Raw genomic sequence first — 21,431 nt, 5'->3', positions numbered from 1 at the left:
TAGAGCTGTATGCACTCTGAGGTAAGTCTTTAGAGCTTTATACACTCTGAGGTGTGTCTTTAGAGCTTTATACCACTCTGAGGTGTGTCTTTAGAGCTCTATAACACTCTGAGATGTGTCTTTAGAGCTTTATACACTCTGAGGTGTGTCTTTAGAGCTTTGTACACTCTGAGGTGTGTCTTTAGAGCTTTGTACACTCTGAGGTGTGTTTTTTAGAGCTTTATACCACTCTGAGGTGTGTCTTTAGAGCTCTATAACACTCTGAGGTGTGTCTTTAGAGCTTTATAACACTCTGAGGTGTGTTTTTTAGAGCTTTATACCACTCTGAGGTGTGTCTTTAGAGCTCTATAACACTCTGAGGTGTGTCTTTAGAGCTTTATAACACTCTGAGGTGTGTCTTTAGAGCTTTTTAACACTCTGAGGTGTGTCTTTAGAGCTTTATACACTCTAAGTTGCGTCTTTAGAGATTTATACACTCTAAGGTGTGTCTTTAGAGCTTTATAAAACTCTCAGGTGTGTCTTTAGAGCTTTATACACTCTGAGATGTGTCTTTAGAGCTTTATAAAACTTTGAGGTGTGTCTTTAGAGCTGTACAAGGCTCTGAGGTGTGTCTTTAGAGCTTTATAACACTCTGAGATGCGTCTTTAGAGCTGTATACACTCTAAGGTGCGTCTTTAGAGATTTATACACTCTAAGGTGTGTCTTTAGAGCTTTATAACACTCTAAGGTGTGTCTTTAGAGCTTTATAACACTCTGAGGTATGTCTTTAGAGCTTTATACACTCTGAGGTGAGTCTTTAGAGCTTTTTAAACTCTGAGGTGTGTCTTTAAAGCTTTACAACACTCTGAATTGTGTCTTTAGAGCTTTATACACTCTGAGGTGTGTCTTTAGAGCTTTAAAACACTCTGAAGTGTGTCTTTAGAGCTTTGTACACTCTGAGGTGTGTCTTTAGAGTCTTTAAAATTGTTTTCTGGAAAAGTCTCAGATTCAAGTTCAGGACAAAAGACACAACATTTTGTCTCTCGCTCCAGAAGTCTTTTTATTCAAATCCAACAAACAAGAACGACATGATAATGTTAGAGTTAAAGTCCAGGTCAGAGTTAGAGTTAGAGTTAGTCTGAAGACGTTGAATACAAAATGTAAACATGTCAAAAGTGTTGGGGTCAGTTGGGGTCAGTTGGGGTCAGTTGGGGTCAGTTGGGGTCAGTTGCGGTCAGTTGGGGTCAGTTGCGGTCAGTTGGGGTCAGTTGGGGTCAGTTGCGGTCAGTTGGGGTCAGTTGGGGTCAGTTGGGGTCAGTTGGGGTCAGTTGGGGTCAGTTGGGGTCAGTTGGGGTCAGTTGCGGTCAGTTGGGGTCAGTTGGGGTCAGTTGCGGTCAGTTGGGGTCAGTTGGGGTCAGTTGCGGTCAGTTGGGGTCAGTTGGGGTCAGTTGGGGTCAGTTGGGGTCAGTTGGGGTCAGTTGGGGTCAGTTGGGGTCAGAAACATGACTCTGAAGTGGCTTTTCCCTTTTTACACTGAAACATTTGAACATTTGAGTTTGACATGAAATAGAAAGTAAGTGTTGTTAGTTTGTAATAAGCCTTAGCTCCTCCCCTGGCCCCGCCCTGACAGGAGGCCCCGCCCTCCCACGAGGCTGCAGGTGCACAGGAGGCCCCGCCCTCACATGAGGCTGCAGGTGCAGGTGGCGCCCGTCTCTTTGGGCGTGGCCTCGTACAGCGTGGAGGCCTGAGAGTTCACCAGGCTCCAGAAGTTCTCAAAGGAAACGTCTTGTCCCTTCTGAACTCCCATCTTCTGCAGGAGCGTCCCCACACCATCGTCTGTCTCCAGAGTCTGCAAGGACCAGAGGACACCATGAGAGGGACCAGAGGACACCATGAGAGGGACCAGAGGACACAATGAGAGGGACCAGAAGACACCATGAGAGAGACCAGAGGACACCATGAGAGAGACCAGAGGACACCATGAGAGAGACCAGAGGACACCATGAGAGAGACCAGAGGACACCATGAGAGAGACCAGAGGACACCATGAGAGAGACCAGAGGACACCATGAGAGAGACCAGTGGACACAATGAGAGAGACCAGAGGACACCATGAGAGGGACCAGAGGACACCATGAGAGAGACCAGAGGACACCATGAGAGGGACCAGAGGACACCATGAGAGAGACCAGAGGACACCATGAGAGGGACCAGAGGACACCATGAGAGAGACCAGAGGACACCATGAGAGGGACCAGAGGACACCATGAGAGAGACCAGAGGACACCATGAGAGAGACCAGAGGACACCATGAGAGAGACCAGAGGACACCATGAGAGGGACCAGAGGACACAATGAGAGGGACCAGAAGACACCATGAGAGAGACCAGAGGACACCATGAGAGAGACCAGTGGACACAATGAGAGGGACCAGAGAACACCATGAGAGAGACCAGAGGACACCATGAGAGGGACCAGAGGACACCATGAGAGAGACCAGAGGACACCATGAGAGAGACCAGAGGACACCATGAGAGAGACCAGAGGACACCATGAGAGAGACCAGAGGACACCATGAGAGAGACCAGTGGACACAATGAGAGGGACCAGAAGACACCATGAGAGAGACCAGAGGACACCATGAGAGAGACCAGAGGACACCATGAGAGAGACCAGAGGACACCATGAGAGAGACCAGAGGACACCATGAGAGAGTCCAGTGGACACCATGAGAGAGACCAGAGGACACCATGAGAGAGACCAGTGGACACAATGAGAGAGACCAGTGGACACCATGAGAGAGTCCAGTGGACACAATGAGAGAGACCAGAGGACACCATGAGAGGGACCAGAGGACACCATGAGAGAGACCAGAGGACACCATGAGAGGGACCAGAGGACACCATGAGAGAGACCAGAGGACACCATGAGAGAGACCAGAGGACACCATGAGAGAGACCAGAGGACACCATGAGAGAGACCAGTGGACACAATGAGAGGGACCAGAAGACACCATGAGAGGGACCAGAGGACACCATGAGAGAGACCAGAGGACACCATGAGAGAGACCAGAGGACACCATGAGAGAGACCAGAGGACACCATGAGAGAGACCAGTGGACACAATGAGAGAGACCAGAGGACACCATGAGAGAGACCAGTGGACACAATGAGAGAGACCAGAGGACACCATGAGAGGGACCAGAGGACACCATGAGAGGGACCAGAGGACACAATGAGAGAGACCAGAGGACACCATGAGAGAGACCAGAGGACACCATGAGAGAGACCAGAGGACACCATGAGAGGGACCAGAGGACACCATGAGAGGGACCAGAGGACACAATGAGAGGGACCAGAAGACACCATGAGAGAGACCAGAGGACACCATGAGAGAGACCAGAGGACACCATGAGAGAGACCAGAGGACACCATGAGAGAGACCAGAGGACACCATGAGAGAGACCAGAGGACACCATGAGAGGGACCAGAGGACACAATGAGAGAGACCAGAGGACACCATGAGAGGGACCAGAGGACACCATGAGAGGGACCAGAGGACACAATGAGAGAGACCAGAGGACACCATGAGAGGGACCAGAGGACACCATGAGAGAGACCAGTGGACACAATGAGAGGGACCAGAAGACACCATGAGAGAGACCAGAGGACACCATGAGAGGGACCAGAGGACACCATGAGAGAGACCAGAGGACACCATGAGAGGGACCAGAGGACACCATGAGAGAGACCAGAGGACACCATGAGAGAGACCAGAGGACACCATGAGAGAGACCAGTGGACACAATGAGAGGGACCAGAAGACACCATGAGAGAGACCAGAGGACACCATGAGAGGGACCAGAGGACACCATGAGAGAGACCAGAGGACACCATGAGAGAGACCAGAGGACACCATGAGAGAGACCAGAGGACACCATGAGAGAGACCAGAGGACACCATGAGAGAGACCAGTGGACACAATGAGAGGGACCAGAGGACACCATGAGAGAGACCAGAGGACACCATGAGAGGGACCAGAGGACACCATGAGAGAGACCAGAGGACACCATGAGAGAGACCAGAGGACACCATGAGAGAGACCAGAGGACACCATGAGAGAGACCAGAGGACACCATGAGAGAGACCAGTGGACACAATGAGAGGGACCAGAAGACACCATGAGAGAGACCAGAGGACACCATGAGAGAGACCAGAGGACACCATGAGAGAGACCAGAGGACACCATGAGAGAGACCAGAGGACACCATGAGAGAGTCCAGTGGACACAATGAGAGGGACCAGAGAACACCATGAGAGAGACCAGAGGACACCATGAGAGGGACCAGAGGACACCATGAGAGAGACCAGAGGACACCATGAGAGAGACCAGAGGACACCATGAGAGAGACCAGAGGACACCATGAGAGAGACCAGAGGACACCATGAGAGAGACCAGAGGACACCATGAGAGGGACCAGAGGACACCATGAGAGAGACCAGAGGACACCATGAGAGAGACCAGAGGACACCATGAGAGGGACCAGAGGACACCATGAGAGAGACCAGAGGACACCATGAGAGAGACCAGAGGACACCATGAGAGAGACCAGAGGACACCATGAGAGAGACCAGAGGACACAATGAGAGGGACCAGAAGACACCATGAGAGAGACCAGAGGACACCATGAGAGAGACCAGAGGACACCATGAGAGAGACCAGAGGACACCATGAGAGAGACCAGAGGACACCATGAGAGGGACCAGAGGACACAATGAGAGAGACCAGAGGACACCATGAGAGGGACCAGAGGACACCATGAGAGGGACCAGAGGACACAATGAGAGAGACCAGAGGACACAATGAGAGAGACCAGAGGACACCATGAGAGGGACCAGAGGACACCATGAGAGAGACCAGAGGACACCATGAGAGGGACCAGAGGACACCATGAGAGAGACCAGAGGACACCATGAGAGAGACCAGAGGACACAATGAGAGGGACCAGAGAACACCATGAGAGAGACCAGAGGACACCATGAGAGAGACCAGTGGACACAATGAGAGGGACCAGAGGACACCATGAGAGAGACCAGTGGACACAATGAGAGGGACCAGAGGACACCATGAGAGAGACCAGAGGACACCATGAGAGGGACCAGAGGACACCATGAGAGAGACCAGAGGACACCATGACAGAGACCAGAGGACACCATGAGAGAGACCAGAGGACACCATGAGAGAGACCAGAGGACACCATGAGAGAGACCAGAGGACACCATGAGAGAGACCAGTGGACACAATGAGAGGGACCAGAGAACACCATGAGAGAGACCAGAGGACACCATGAGAGGGACCAGAGGACACCATGAGAGAGACCAGAGGACACCATGAGAGAGACCAGAGGACACCATGAGAGAGACCAGAGGACACCATGAGAGAGACCAGAGGACACCATGAGAGAGACCAGTGGACACAATGAGAGGGACCAGAAGACACCATGAGAGAGACCAGAGGACACCATGAGAGAGACCAGAGGACACCATGAGAGAGACCAGAGGACACCATGAGAGAGACCAGAGGACACCATGAGAGAGACCAGAGGACACCATGAGAGAGACCAGAGGACACCATGAGAGAGACCAGAGGACACCATGAGAGAGACCAGTGGACACAATGAGAGGGACCAGAGAACACCATGAGAGAGACCAGAGGACACCATGAGAGAGACCAGAGGACACCATGAGAGAGACCAGTGGACACAATGAGAGGGACCAGAGGACACCATGAGAGAGACCAGAGGACACCATGAGAGAGACCAGAGGACACTATGAGAGGGACCAGAGGACACCATGAGAGGGACCAGAGGACACCATGAGAGGGACCAGGGGACACTGGGACCATGAGAGGGACCAGAGACAAAACCTGTCTCACCTTGGACAGGACAGGCATCTGGTTGGACAGCAGCGTCTGGAACTGTGTCGTGTTCATCGTGGGTTTGTTTTCTGACGCTTTGTGGAACTCTGAGACCAACGTGTTGAGGGCCAGTTCCAGGTCTGAGTACTGAGGAGAGAGAGGTCAGAGGTCAGACTGACCAGGCCTGACCAGGTCTAAACCAGGTCTAAACCAGGTCTAAACCAAGACTAAACCAGGTCTAAACCAGGTCTAAACCAGGACTAAACCAGGACTAAACCAGGTCTAAACCAGGACTAAACCAGGACTAAACCAGATCTAAACCAGGACTAAACCAGGACTAAACCAGGACTAAACCAGATCTAAACCAGGACTAAACCAGGACAAAACCAGATCTAAACCAGGACTAAACCAGGTCTAAACCAGGACTAAACCAGGTCTAAACCAGGACTAAACCAGGTCTAAACCAGGACTAAACCAGGACAAAACCAGATCTAAACCAGGACTAAACCAGGTCTAAACCAGGTCTAAACCAGGTCTAAACCAGGACTAAACCAGGACAAAACCAGATCTAAACCAGGACTAAACCAGGTCTAAACCAGGTCTAAACCAGGTCTAAACCAGGACTAAACCAGATCCAAACCAGGGCTAAACCAGATCCAAACCAGGGCTAAACCAGATCTAAACCAGGACTAAACCAGATCTAAACCAGGACTAAACCAGGGCTAAACCAGGGCTAAACCAGGGCTAAACCAGGACTAAACCAGGACTAAACCAGATCTAAACCAGGACTAAACCAGGACTAAACCTGGACGAAACCAGGTCTAAACCAGGTCTAAACTAGGTCTAAACCAGGACTAAACCAGGACTAAACCAGGACTAAACCAGGTCTAAACCAGGACTAAACCAGGACTAAACCAGGACTAAACCAGGACTAAACCAGGTCTAAACCAGGACTAAACCAGGACTAAACCAGGACTAAACCATGTCTAAACCAGGACTAAACTCTAATAGGAGTCAGATGTTTTAATGGAGACATATTTTCTGAATGACTCTGGAGAATGTAAGGAATGTGACTGAAACAGGGGGCTAAACAGGGCTAAAGTGAGGCTAAACAGGGTAAAAAAAGGCTATAGTGGGGCTAAACAGGGATAAACAGGGCTAAAGTGGGGCTAAAGCGGGGCTAAAGCGGGGCTTAACAGGGCTAAAGTGGGGCTAAAGTGGGGCTAAACAGGGGCTAAACAGGGCTAAAGTGGGGCTAAACAGGGCTAAGCGGGGCTAAAGTGGGGCTAAACAGGGCTAAAGTGGGGCTAAAGTGGGGCTAAACAGGGCTAAAGTGGGGCTAAACAGGGGCTAAACAGGGCTAAAGTGGGGCTAAACAGGGCTAAGCGGGGCTAAAGCGGGGCTAAACAGGGCTAAGCGGGGCTAAAGTGGGGCTAAACAGGGCTAAAGTGGGGCTAAAGTGGGGCTAAACAGGGCTAAAGCGGGGCTAAACAGAGCTAAAGCGGGGCTAAACAGGGGGCTAAAGTGGGGCTAAAGTGGGGCTAAAGTGGGGCTAAAGCGGGGCTAAAGCGGGGCTAAAGTGGGGCTAAAGTGGGGCTAAACAGGGCTAAACAGGGCTAAAGTGGGGCTAAAGTGGGGCTAAAGCGGGGCTAAACGGGGCTAAAGCGGGGCTAAACCGGGGCTAAACCGGGGCTAAACAGGGGGCTAAAGTGGGGCTAAAGCGGGGCTAAAGTGGGGCTAAAGTGGGGCTAAAGTGGGGCTAAACAGGGCTAAAGCGGGGCTAAACAGGGCTAAAGCGGGGCTAAACCGGGGCTAAACCGGGGCTAAAGTGGGGCTAAACAGGGGGCTAAAGTGGGGCTAAAGCGGGGCTAAACATGGCCAAAGTGGGGCTAAACTGGGGCTAAACTGGGGCTAAACTGGGGCTAAAGTGGGGCTAAAAAGGGGCTAAACAGGGCTAAACAGGGCTAAAGTGGGGCTAAACAGGGCTAAAGTGGGGCTAAACGGGGCTAAACAGGGCTAAGCGGGGCTAAAGCGGGGCTAAACAGGGCTAAACAGGGCTAAACAGGGCTAAAGCGGGGCTAGACAGGGTTAAAGTGGGGCTAAACGGGGCTAAAGCGGGGCTAAACAGGGGGCTAAAGCGGGGCTAAACAGGGGGCTAAAGTGGGGCTAAACAGGGGGCTAAAGTGGGGCTAAACAGGGTTAAAGCGGGGCTAAACAGGGTTAAAGCGGGGCCAAACTGGGCTAAACGGGGCTAAACTGGGGCTAAAGTGGGGCTAAAGTGGGGCTAAAGTGGGGCTAAACAGGGGCTAAACAGGGCTAAAGTGGGGCTAAACAGGGCTAAGCGGGGCTAAAGCGGGGCTAAACAGAGCTAAAGCGGGGCTAAACAGAGCTAAAGCGGGGCTAAACAGGGGGCTAAAGTGGGGCTAAACAGGGGGCTAAAGTGGGGCTAAACAGGGCTAAAGTGGGGCTAAAGTGGGGCTAAAGCGGGGCTAAAGCGGGGCTAAAGTGGGGCTAAAGTGGGGCTAAAGTGGGGCTAAACAGGGCTAAACAGGGCTAAAGTGGGGCTAAAGCGGGGCTAAAGCGGGGCTAAAGCGGGGCTAAACCGGGGCTAAACAGGGGGCTAAACAGGGGGCTAAAGTGGGGCTAAACAGGGGGCTAAACAGGGCTGAAGTGGGGCTAAAGCGGGGCTAAAGTGGGGCTAAAGTGGGGCTAAAGTGGGGCTAAACAGGGCTAAAGTAGGGCTAAACAGGGCTAAAGCGGGGCTAAACAGGGCTAAAGCGGGGCTAAACAGGGCTAAAGCGGGGCTAATCCGGGGCTAAACCGGGGCTAAAGTGGGGCTAAACAGGGGGCTAAAGTGGGGCTAAAGTAGGGCTAAAGCGGGGCTAAACAGGGCTAAAGCGGGGCTAAACGGGGCTAAAGTGGGTCTAAACAGGGGGCTAAACAGGGGGCTAAAGTGGGGCTAAACATGGCCAAAGTGGGGCTAAAATGGGGCTAAACTGGGGCTAAAGTGGGGCTAAACAGGGGCTAAACAGGGCTAAAGTGGGGCTAAACAGGGCTAAAGTGGGGCTAAACGGGGCTAAACAGGGCTAAGCGGGGCTAAAGCGGGGCTAAACAGGGCTAAACAGGGGCTAAACAGGGCTAAAGCGGGACTAAACAGGGTTAAAGTGGGGCTAAACGGGGCTAAAGCGGGGCTAAACAGGGGGCTAAAGCGGGGCTAAACAGGGGGCTAAAGTGGGGCTAAACAGGGCTAAAGTGGGGCTAAAGCGGGGCTAAAGTGGGGCTAAAGTGGGGCTAAAGTGGGGCTAAAGTGAGGCTAAACAGGGCTAAAGTGGGGCTAAAGCGGGGCTAAACAGGGCTAAAGCGGGGCTAAACAGGGCTAAAGCGGGGCTAAACAGGGGGCTAAGCAGGGGGCTAAAGTGGGGCTAAACAGGGCTAAAGTGGGGCTAAAGCGGGGCTAAAGTGGGGCTAAAGTGGGGCTAAATTGGGGCTAAACAGGGCTAAAGTGGGGCTAAACAGGGCTAAAGTGGGGCTAAACAGGGCTACAGCGGGGCTAAACAGAGCTAAAGCGGGGCTAAACCGGGGCTAAAGTGGGGCTAAACAGGGGGCTAAAGTGGGGCTAAAGTAGGGCTAAAGTGGGGCTAAACAGGGCTAAACAGGGCTAAAGTGGGGGTAAAACAGGGCTAAAGTGGGGCTAAACAGGGCTAAAGTGGGGCTAAAGCGGGGCTAAACAGGGCTAAAGCGGGGCCAAACAGGGCTAAACCGGGACTAAACAGGGCTAAACCGGGGCTAAACAGGGCTAAACCAAGGCTAAACAGGGCTAAAGCGGGACTAAACAGGGCTAAAGCGTCTGTGGAGCCTGATAAATGCTGCTAGAGGCAGTTTTGTTTTATTCGGAATAAACCAAACAGGAGAAACCAGGCCCCGCCCCCTGCAGGTAACATAAGCCCAGCCTCCTGCAGGTAACATAGGCCCCACATCCAGCAGGTGACAAAGGCCCCACCCCCTGAAGGTAACATAGGCCCCACCCCCTGAAGGTAACATAGGCCCCGCCCCCTGCAGGTAACATAGGCCCCGCCTCCTACAGGTAATACAGGCCCCGCCTCCTGCAGGTAACATAGGCCCCACCTCCAGCAGGTGACATAAGCCCCACCCCCTGAAGGTAACATAGTGCCCACCCCCAGCAGGTAACACAGGCCCCGCCTCCTGCAGGTAACACAGGCCCCACCCCCTGCAGGTGACACAGGCCCCACCCCCTGCAGGTGACACAGGCCCCACCCCCTGAAGGTAACATAGGCCCCACCCCCTGAAGGTAACACAGGCCCCACCCCCTGAAGGTAACACAGGCCCCACCCCCTGAAGGTAACACAGGCCCCACCCCCTGCAGGTGACACAGGCCCCGCCCCCTGCAGGTGACACAGGCCCCGCCTCCTGCAGGTAACATAGGCCCCGCCTCCTACAGGTAACACAGGCCCCGCCTCCTGCAGGTAACACAGGCCCCACCCCCTGCAGGTGACACAGGCCCCACCCCCTGAAAGTAACACAGGCCCCACCCCCTGCAGGTGACAGAGGCCCCACCCCCTGAAGGTAACATAGGCCCCACCCCCTGCAGGTAACACAGGCCCCACCCCTGCAGGTGACACAGGCCCCACCCCCTGAAGGTAACACAGGCCCCACCCCCTGCAGGTGACACAGGCCCCACCCCCTGAAGGTAACACAGGCCCCACCCCCTGCAGGTGACACAGGCCCCACCCCCTGAAGGTAACACAGGCCCCACCCCCTGCAGGTGACACAGGCCCCACCCCCTGCAGGTGACACAGGCCCAACCCCCTGAAGGTGACACAGGCCCAACCCCCTGAAGGTAACACAGGCCCCACCCCCTGCAGGTTACATAGGCCCCGCCTCCTGCAGGTAACACAGGCCCCGCCTCCTGCAGGTAACACAGGCCCCGCCTCCTGCAGGTAACACAGGCCCCACCCCCTGCAGGTGACACAGGCCCCACCCCCTGAAGGTAACACAGGCCCCACCCCCTGCAGGTGACAGAGGCCCCACCCCCTGAAGGTAACATAGGCCCCACCCCCTGCAGGTGACACAGGCCCCACCCCCTGAAGGTGACACAGGCCCCACCCCCTGCAGGTGACACAGGCCCCACCCCCTGCAGGTGACACAGGCCCCACCCCCTGCAGGTGACACAGGCCCCACCCCCTGCAGGTGACACAGGCCCCACCCCCTGCAGGTGACACAGGCCCCACCCCTGCAGGTGACACAGGCCCCACCCCCTGAAGGTTACATAGGCCCCGCCCCCTGCAGGTAACACAGGCCCCGCCTCCTGCAGGTAACACAGGCCCCGCACACAGGCCCCGCCTCCTGCAGGTAACACAGGCCCCGCCTCCTGCAGGTGACTGACAGGTTCCAAACAAACAGACACAAAATCAACAAAAGTTCCCAGTTTTGGGCCAAAAAGCTGCTCAGACCTGTTCTTGTGCCACGTGAAGCCTGACCCGCCCGCTGACCCTCCCGAGCCGACCACGCTGACCCGGACTGTTTAAGGTCCAGATCTTTGGACTTTGAGACTTAAGAGTAAATTTGTCTTTTCTTTCTCAAACAGTGACCACACCCACAACTGCAGGACCAGGACCAGGACCAGGACCAAACCAGGACTAAACCAGGACTAAACCAGGTCTAAACCAGGTCTTGTCCCGCACCAAACAAACAATAAATGAAGATCACATTTCAGGATCTTTGGAGAAAACCAGTTGTGCGCAATAAACTCGTAATTAGCTCTGTCTAAACCCGGTCTAAACCCGGACTAAACCCAGTCTAAACCGGGTCTGAAAGTGGCAGACCAGAAGAACAAAGTCAGAACGGAACCAGGACGAACTGTTGTGTTTTAAAGTCCTTGAAATAAACCGCTAAAAAGCGTGTGAGTAACTTTTAATCCCGGTTCACGCCCTGCTCGCCGCCGCCGTCAGGAATCCTCGGCTGTTTCCGCCTGTTTCCGACACATTCCGAACACTTTTCTGCACTTTTATGTCATTTTCACACATTTTGTGAACTTTACATAAACTCACCTTCGCCGCCATTTGGGAAAAGTTGTGACAAAGTCGGAAAAGTGAGAAAAAGGCGAAATTTTCCGGAGATGGACGAGCGCAGCCGAAGTGTCCCGAAGCGCGCAGAGCCGAGAGTGACGCGCGGCGGAAGTGGAGCATTTTGAAAGCGTAGGCCGCGCCCACTGGCACGAGCACCTGAGGAGAGGGCGGGGCCTGGGCGGGGATACACCTGAGGGTTCAGAGGTCACGTTCTGTAGACCTGAACCCACTGAACACTCTTCACACCGAACACTCTTCATACTGAACACTCTTCACACTGAACACTCTTCATATTGAACACACTGAACACCCTTCACACTGAACACTCTTCACACTGAACACTCTTCACACTGAACACTCTTCATACTGAACACTCTTCACACTGAACACTCTTCATACTGAACACTCTTCATACTGAACACTCTTCACACTGAACACTCTTCATATTGAACACACTGAACACTCTTCAAACTGAACACTCTTCATACTGAACACTCTTCACACTGAACACTCTTCACACTGAACACTCTTCATATTGAACACACTGAACACTCTTCACACTGAACACTCTTCACACTGAACACTCTTCACACTGAACACTCTTCATACTGAACACTCTTCACACTGAACACTCTTCACACTGAACACTCTTCATACTGAACACTCTTCACACTGAACACTCTTCATACTGAACACTCTTCACACTGAACACTCTTCATACTGAACACTCTTCACACTGAACACTCTTCATATTGAACACACTGAACACTCTTTATACTGAACACTCTTCATACTGAACACTCTTCACACTGAACACTCTTCACACTGAACACTCTTCATATTGAACACACTGAACACCCTTCACACTGAACACTCTTCACACTGAACACTCTTCACACTGAACACTCTTCACACTGAACACTCTTCACACTGAACACTCTTCATACTGAACACTCTTCACACTGAACACTCTTCATACTGAACACTCTTCACACTGAACACTCTTCATATTGAACACACTGAACACTCTTCAAACTGAACACTCTTCATACTGAACACTCTTCACACTGAACACTCTTCACACTGAACACTCTTCATATTGAACACACTGAACACCCTTCACACTGAACACTCTTCACACTGAACACTCTTCACACTGAACACTCTTCACACTGAACACTCTTCATACTGAACACTCTTCACACTGAACACTCTTCATACTGAACACTCTTCACACTGAACACTCTTCATACTGAACACTCTTCACACTGAACACTCTTCATACTGAACACTCTTCACACTGAACACTCTTCACACTGAACACTCTTCACACTGAACACTCTTCATACTGAACACTCTTCACACTGAACACTCTTCACACTGAACACTCTTCATACTGAACACTCTTCACACTGAACACTCTTCACACTGAACATACTGAACACCCTTCACACTGAACACTCTTCACACTGAACACTCTTCATACTGAACACTATTCACACTGAACACTCTTCACACTGAACACTCTTCACACTGAACACTCTTCACACCGAACACTCTTCACACTGAACACTCTTCACACCGAACACTCTTCACACTGAACACTCTTCATACTGAACACACTGAACACCCTTCACACTGAACACTCTTCATACTGAACACACTGAACACCCTTCACACTGAACACTCTTCACACTGAACACTCTTCAGACTGAACACTCTTCAGACTGAACACTCTTCACACTGAACACTCTTCACACTGAACACTCATCATACTGAACACACTGAACACTCTTCATACTGAACACTCTTCACACTGAACACTCTTCATACTGAACACACTGAACACTCTTCATACTGAACACTCTTCACACTGAACACTCCTCATACTGAACACTCTTCACACTGAACACTCTTCACACTGAACACTCTTCATACTGTACACTCTTCACACTGAACACTCTTTATACTGAACACTCTTCACACTGAACACTCTTCATACTGAACACACTGAACACTCTTCATACTGAACACTCTTCACACTGAACACTCCTCATACTGAACACTCTTCACACTGAACACTCTTCACAATGAACACTCTTCATACTGAACACTCTTCACACTGAACACTCTTCATACTGAACACTCTTCACACTGAACACTCTTCATACTGAACTCATACTGAACACTCTTCACACTAAACACTCTTCATACTGAACACACTGAACACTCTTCATACTGAACACTCTTCATACTGAACACTCCTCATACTGAACACTCTTCATACTGAACACTCCTCACACTGAAGACTCTTCACACTGAACACTCTTTATACTGAACACTCTTCATACTGAACACTCTTCATACTGAACACTATTCACACTGAACACTCTTCACACTGAACACTCTTCACACTGAACACTATTCACACCGAACACTCTTCACACCGAACACTCTTCACACTGAACACTCTTCACACTGAACACTATTCACACCGAACACTCTTCACACTGAACACTCTTCATACTGAACACACTGAACACCCTTCACACTGAACACTCTTCATACTGAACACACTGAACACCCTTCACACTGAACACTCTTCACACTGAACACTCTTCATACTGAACACTCTTCAGACTGAACACTCTTCACACTGAACACTCTTCACACTGAACACTCATCATACTGAACACACTGAACACTCTTCATACTGAACACTCTTCATACTGAACACTCTTCACACTGAACACTCTTCATACTGAACACACTGAACACTCTTCATACTGAACACTCTTCACACTGAACACTCCTCACACTGAACACTCTTCATACTGTACACTCTTCACACTGAACACTCTTTATACTGAACACTCTTCACACTGAACACTCTTCATACTGAACACACTGAACACTCTTCATACTGAACACTCTTCATACTGAACACTCTTCACACTGAACACTCCTCATACTGAACACTCTTCACACTGAAGACTCTTCACACTGAACACTCTTTATACTGAACACTCTTCACAATGAACACTCTTCATACTGAACACTCTTCACACTGAACACTCTTCATACTGAACACTCTTCACACTGAACACTCTTCACACTGAACACTCTTCATACTGAACACTCTTCACACTGAACACTCTTCATACTGAACACTCTTCACACTGAACACTCTTCATACTGAACACTCTTCACACTGAACACTCTTCATACTGAACACTCTTCACACTGAACACTCTTCACACTGAACACTCTTCACACTGAACACTCTTCATACTGAACACTCTTCACACTGAACACTCTTCACACTGAACACCCTTCATACTGAACACTCTTCATACTGAACACTCTTCACACTGAACACTCTTCACACTGAACATACTGAACACCCTTCACACTGAACACTCTTCACACTGAACACTCTTCATACTGAACACTATTCACACTGAACACTCTTCACACTGAACACTCTTCACACTGAACACTCTTCACACCGAACACTCTTCACACTGAACACTCTTCACACCGAACACTCTTCACACTGAACACTCTTCATACTGAACACACTGAACACCCTTCACACTGAACACTCTTCATACTGAACACACTGAACACCCTTCACACTGAACACTCTTCACACTGAACACTCTTCAGACTGAACACTCTTCAGACTGAACACTCTTCACACTGAACACTCTTCACACTGAACACTCATCATACTGAACACACTGAACACTCTTCATACTGAACACTCTTCACACTGAACACTCTTCATACTGAACACACTGAACACTCTTCATACTGAACACTCTTCACACTGAACACTCCTCATACTGAACACTCTTCACACTGAACACTCTTCACACTGAACACTCTTCATACTGTACACTCTTCACACTGAACACTCTTTATACTGAACACTCTTCACACTGAACACTCTTCATACTGAACACACTGAACACTCTTCATACTGAACACTCTTCACACTGAACACTCCTCATACTGAACACTCTTCACACTGAACACTCTTCACAATGAACACTCTTCATACTGAACACTCTTCACACTGAACACTCTTCATACTGAACACTCTTCACACTGAACACTCTTCATACTGAACTCATACTGAACACTCTTCACACTAAACACTCTTCATACTGAACACACTGAACACTCTTCATACTGAACACTCTTCATACTGAACACTCCTCATACTGAACACTCTTCATACTGAACACTCCTCACACTGAAGACTCTTCACACTGAACACTCTTTATACTGAACACTCTTCATACTGAACACTCTTCATACTGAACACTATTCACACTGAACACTCTTCACACTGAACACTCTTCACACTGAACACTATTCACACCGAACACTCTTCACACCGAACACTCTTCACACTGAACACTCTTCACACTGAACACTATTCACACCGAACACTCTTCACACTGAACACTCTTCATACTGAACACACTGAACACCCTTCACACTGAACACTCTTCACACTGAACACTCTTCATACTGAACACTCTTCAGACTGAACACTCTTCACACTGAACACTCATCATACTGAACACACTGAACACTCTTCATACTGTACACTCTTCACACTGAACACTCTTTATACTGAACACTCTTCACACTGAACACTCTTCATACTGAACACACTGAACACTCTTCATACTGAACACTCTTCATACTGAACACTCTTCACACTGAACACTCCTCATACTGAACACTCTTCACACTGAAGACTCTTCACACTGAACACTCTTTATACTGAACACTCTTCACAATGAACACTCTTCATACTGAACACTCTTCACACTGAACACTCTTCATACTGAACACTCTTCACACTGAACACTCTTCATACTGAACTCATACTGAACACTCTTCACACTAAACACTCTTCATACTGAACACACTGAACACCCTTCACACTGAACACTCTTCACACTGAACACTCTTCATACTGAACACTCTTCAGACTGAACACTCTTCACACTGAACACTCTTCACACTGAACACTCATCATACTGAACACTCTTCACAATGAACACTCTTCATACTGAACACTCTTCATACTGAACACTCTTCACACTGAACACTCTTCACACTGAACACACTGAGCACCCTTCACACTGAACACTCTTCACACTGAACACTCTTCATACTGAACACTCTTCACACTGAACACTCTTCACACTGAACACTCTTCACACTGAACACTCTTCATACTGAACACTCTTCACACCGAACACTCTTCACACTGAACACTCTTCATATTGAACACACTGAACACCCTTCACACTGAACACTCTTCACACTGAACACTCTTCACACTGAACACTCTTCACACTGAACACTCTTCACACTGAACACTCTTCATACTGAACACACTGAACATTCTTCACACTGAACACTCTTCACACTGAACACTCTTCATACTGAACACACTGAACACTCTTCATACTGAACACTCTTCATACTGAACACTCTTCACAATGAACACTCTTCATACTGAACACACTGAACACTCTTCATACTGAACACTCTTCACACTGAACACTCTTCATATTGAACACACTGAACACTCTTCACACTGAACACTCTTCACACTGAACACTCTTCATACTGAACACTCTTCACACTGAACACTCTTCACACTGAACACTCTTCATACTGAACACTCTTCACACTGAACACTCTTCACACTGAACACACTGAACACTCTTCACACTGAACACTCTTCACACTGAACACTCTTCATACTGAACACACTGAACACCCTTCATACTGAACACTCTTCATACTGAACACTCTTCACACTGAACACTCTTCACACTGAACATACTGAACACCCTTCACACTGAACACTCTTCACACTGAACAATCTTCATACTGAACACTCTTCACACTGAACACTCTTCACACTGAACACTCTTCATACTGAACACTCTTCACACCGAACACTCTTCACACTGAACACTCTTCATACTGAACACACTGAACACCCTTCACACTGAACACTCTTCATACTGAACACACTGAACACCCTTCACACTGAACACTCTTCACACTGAACACTCTTCATACTGAACACTCTTCAGACTGAACACTCTTCACACTGAACACTCTTCACACTGAACACTCATCATACTGAACACACTGAACACTCTTCATACTGTACACTCTTCACACTGAACACTCTTTATACTGAACACTCTTCACACTGAACACTCTTCATACTGAACACACTGAACACTCTTCATACTGAACACTCTTCATACTGAACACTCTTCACACTGAACACTCCTCATACTGAACACTCTTCACACTGAAGACTCTTCACACTGAACACTCTTTATACTGAACACTCTTCACAATGAACACTGTTCATACTGAACACTCTTCACACTGAACACTCTTCATACTGAACACTCTTCACACTGAACACTCTTCATACTGAACACACTGAACACCCTTCACACTGAACACTCTTCATACTGAACACACTGAACACCCTTCACACTGAACACTCTTCACACTGAACACTCTTCACACTGAACACTCTTCACACTGAACACTCATCATACTGAACACACTGAACACTCTTCATACTGAACACTCTTCACACTGAACACTCCTCATACTGAACACTCTTCACACTGAACACTCTTCACACTGAACACTCTTCATACTGTACACTCTTCACACTGAACACTCTTTATACTGAACACTCTTCACACTGAACACTCTTCATACTGAACACACTGAACACTCTTCATACTGAACACTCTTCATACTGAACACTCTTTATACTGAACACTCTTCACAATGAACACTCTTCATACTGAACACTCTTCACACTGAACACTCTTCATACTGAACACTCTTCACACCGAACACTCTTCATACTGAACACACTGAACACCCTTCACACTGAACACTCTTCATACTGAACACACTGAACACCCTTCACACTGAACACTCTTCACACTGAACACTCTTAATACTGAACACTCTTCAGACTGAACACTCTTCACACTGAACACTCTTCACACTGAACACTCATCATACTGAACACACTGAACACTCTTCATACTGTACACTCTTCACACTGAACACTCTTTATACTGAACACTCTTCACACTGAACACTCTTCATACTGAACACACTGAACACTCTTCATACTGAACACTCTTCATACTGAACACTCTTCACACTGAACACTCCTCATACTGAACACTCTTCACACTGAAGACTCTTCACACTGAACACTCTTTATACTGAACACTCTTCACAATGAACACTCTTCATACTGAACACTCTTCACACTGAACACTCTTCATACTGAACACTCTTCACACTGAACACTCTTCATACTGAACTCATACTGAACACTCTTCACACTAAACACTCTTCATACTGAACACACTGAACACCCTTCACACTGAACACTCTTCACACTGAACACTCTTCATACTGAACACTCTTCAGACTGAACACTCTTCACACTGAACACTCTTCACACTGAACACTCATTATACTGAACACACTGAACACTCTTCATACTGAACATTCTTCATACTGAACACTCTTCACACTGAACACTCTTCATACTGAACACACTGAACACTCTTCATACTGAACACTCTTCACACTGAACACTCCTCATACTGAACACTCTTCACACTGAACACTCTTCACACTGAACACTCTTCATACTGTACACTCTTCACACTGAACACTCTTTATACTGAACACTCTTCACACTGAACACTCTTCATACTGAACACACTGAACACTCTTCATACTGAACACTCTTCATACTGAACACTCTTCACACTGAACACTCTTCATACTGAACACTCTTCACACTGAAGACTCTTCACACTGAACACTCTTTATACTGAACACTCTTCACAATGAACACTCTTCATACTGAACACTCTTCACACTGAATACTCTTCATACTGAACACTCTTCACACTGAACACTCTTCATACTGAACTCATACTGAACACTCTTCACACTAAACACTCTTCATACTGAACACACTGAACACTCTTCATACTGAACACTCTTCATACTGAACACTCCTCATACTGAACACTCTTCATACTGAACACTCCTCACACTGAAGACTCTTCACACTGAACACTCTTTATACTGAACACTCTTCATACTGAACACTCTTCATACTGAACACTATTCACACTGAACACTCTTCACACTGAACACTCTTCACACTGAACACTATTCACACCGAACACTCTTCACACCGAACACTCTTCACACCGAACACTCTTCACACTGAACACTCTTCATACTGAACACACTGAACACCCTTCACACTGAACACTCTTCATACTGAACACACTGAACACCCTTCACACTGAACACTCTTCATACTGAACACTCTTCAGACTGAACACTCTTCACACTGAACACTCTTCACACTGAACACTCATCATACTGAACACACTGAACACTCTTCATACTGTACACTCTTCACACTGAACACTCTTTATACTGAACACTCTTCACACTGAACACTCTTCATACTGAACACACTGAACACTCTTCATACTGAACACTCTTCATACTGAACACTCTTCACACTGAACACTCCTCATACTGAACACTCTTCACACTGAAGACTCTTCACACTGAACACTCTTTATACTGAACACTCTTCACAATGAACACTGTTCATACTGAACACTCTTCACACTGAACACTCTTCATACTGAACACTCTTCACACTGAACACTCTTCATACTGAACACACTGAACACCCTTCACACTGAACACTCTTCATACTGAACACACTGAACACCCTTCACACTGAACACTCTTCACACTGAACACTCTTCACACTGAACACTCTTCACACTGAACACTCATCATACTGAACACACTGAACACTCTTCATACTGAACACTCTTCACACTGAACACTCCTCATACTGAACACTCTTCACACTGAACACTCTTCACACTGAACACTCTTCATACTGTACACTCTTCACACTGAACACTCTTTATACTGAACACTCTTCACACTGAACACTCTTCATACTGAACACACTGAACACTCTTCATACTGAACACTCTTCATACTGAACACTCTTTATACTGAACACTCTTCACAATGAACACTCTTCATACTGAACACTCTTCACACTGAACACTCTTCATACTGAACACTCTTCACACCGAACACTCTTCATACTGAACACACTGAACACCCTTCACACTGAACACTCTTCATACTGAACACACTGAACACCCTTCACACTGAACACTCTTCACACTGAACACTCTTAATACTGAACACTCTTCAGACTGAACACTCTTCACACTGAACACTCTTCACACTGAACACTCATCATACTGAACACACTGAACACTCTTCATACTG

General features: G+C 48.4%; 1 protein-coding gene across 1 annotated transcript; it reads right to left on the bottom strand.

Annotated features, from left to right (window-relative positions):
• Positions 1 to 1,027: 1,027 nt before the first annotated feature.
• Positions 1,028 to 12,062, bottom strand: LOC140374707 (protein S100-A14-like). The gene is made up of 3 exons (XM_072461698.1): positions 11,964 to 12,062; positions 5,914 to 6,042; positions 1,028 to 1,828 (listed from the first exon to the last, which is right to left on the bottom strand). The coding sequence occupies exons 1-3, from the start codon at positions 11,973 to 11,975 to the stop codon at positions 1,658 to 1,660; spliced, it is 312 nt and encodes a 103-aa protein (XP_072317799.1). The 5' UTR covers positions 11,976 to 12,062; the 3' UTR covers positions 1,028 to 1,657.
• Between the last annotated feature and the right edge of the window lie 9,369 nt (positions 12,063 to 21,431).

The sequence above is a fragment of the Eucyclogobius newberryi genome, unplaced genomic scaffold (genome assembly GCF_026437365.1).
Source record: "Eucyclogobius newberryi isolate DKJ021-1_F unplaced genomic scaffold, fEucNew1.0.hap1 SCAF_30, whole genome shotgun sequence".
NCBI lineage: Eukaryota > Metazoa > Chordata > Actinopteri > Gobiiformes > Gobiidae > Eucyclogobius > Eucyclogobius newberryi.
The sequence above is the reverse complement of the archived record's forward strand: the minus strand, read 5'-3'. Positions and strand labels throughout refer to the sequence as shown.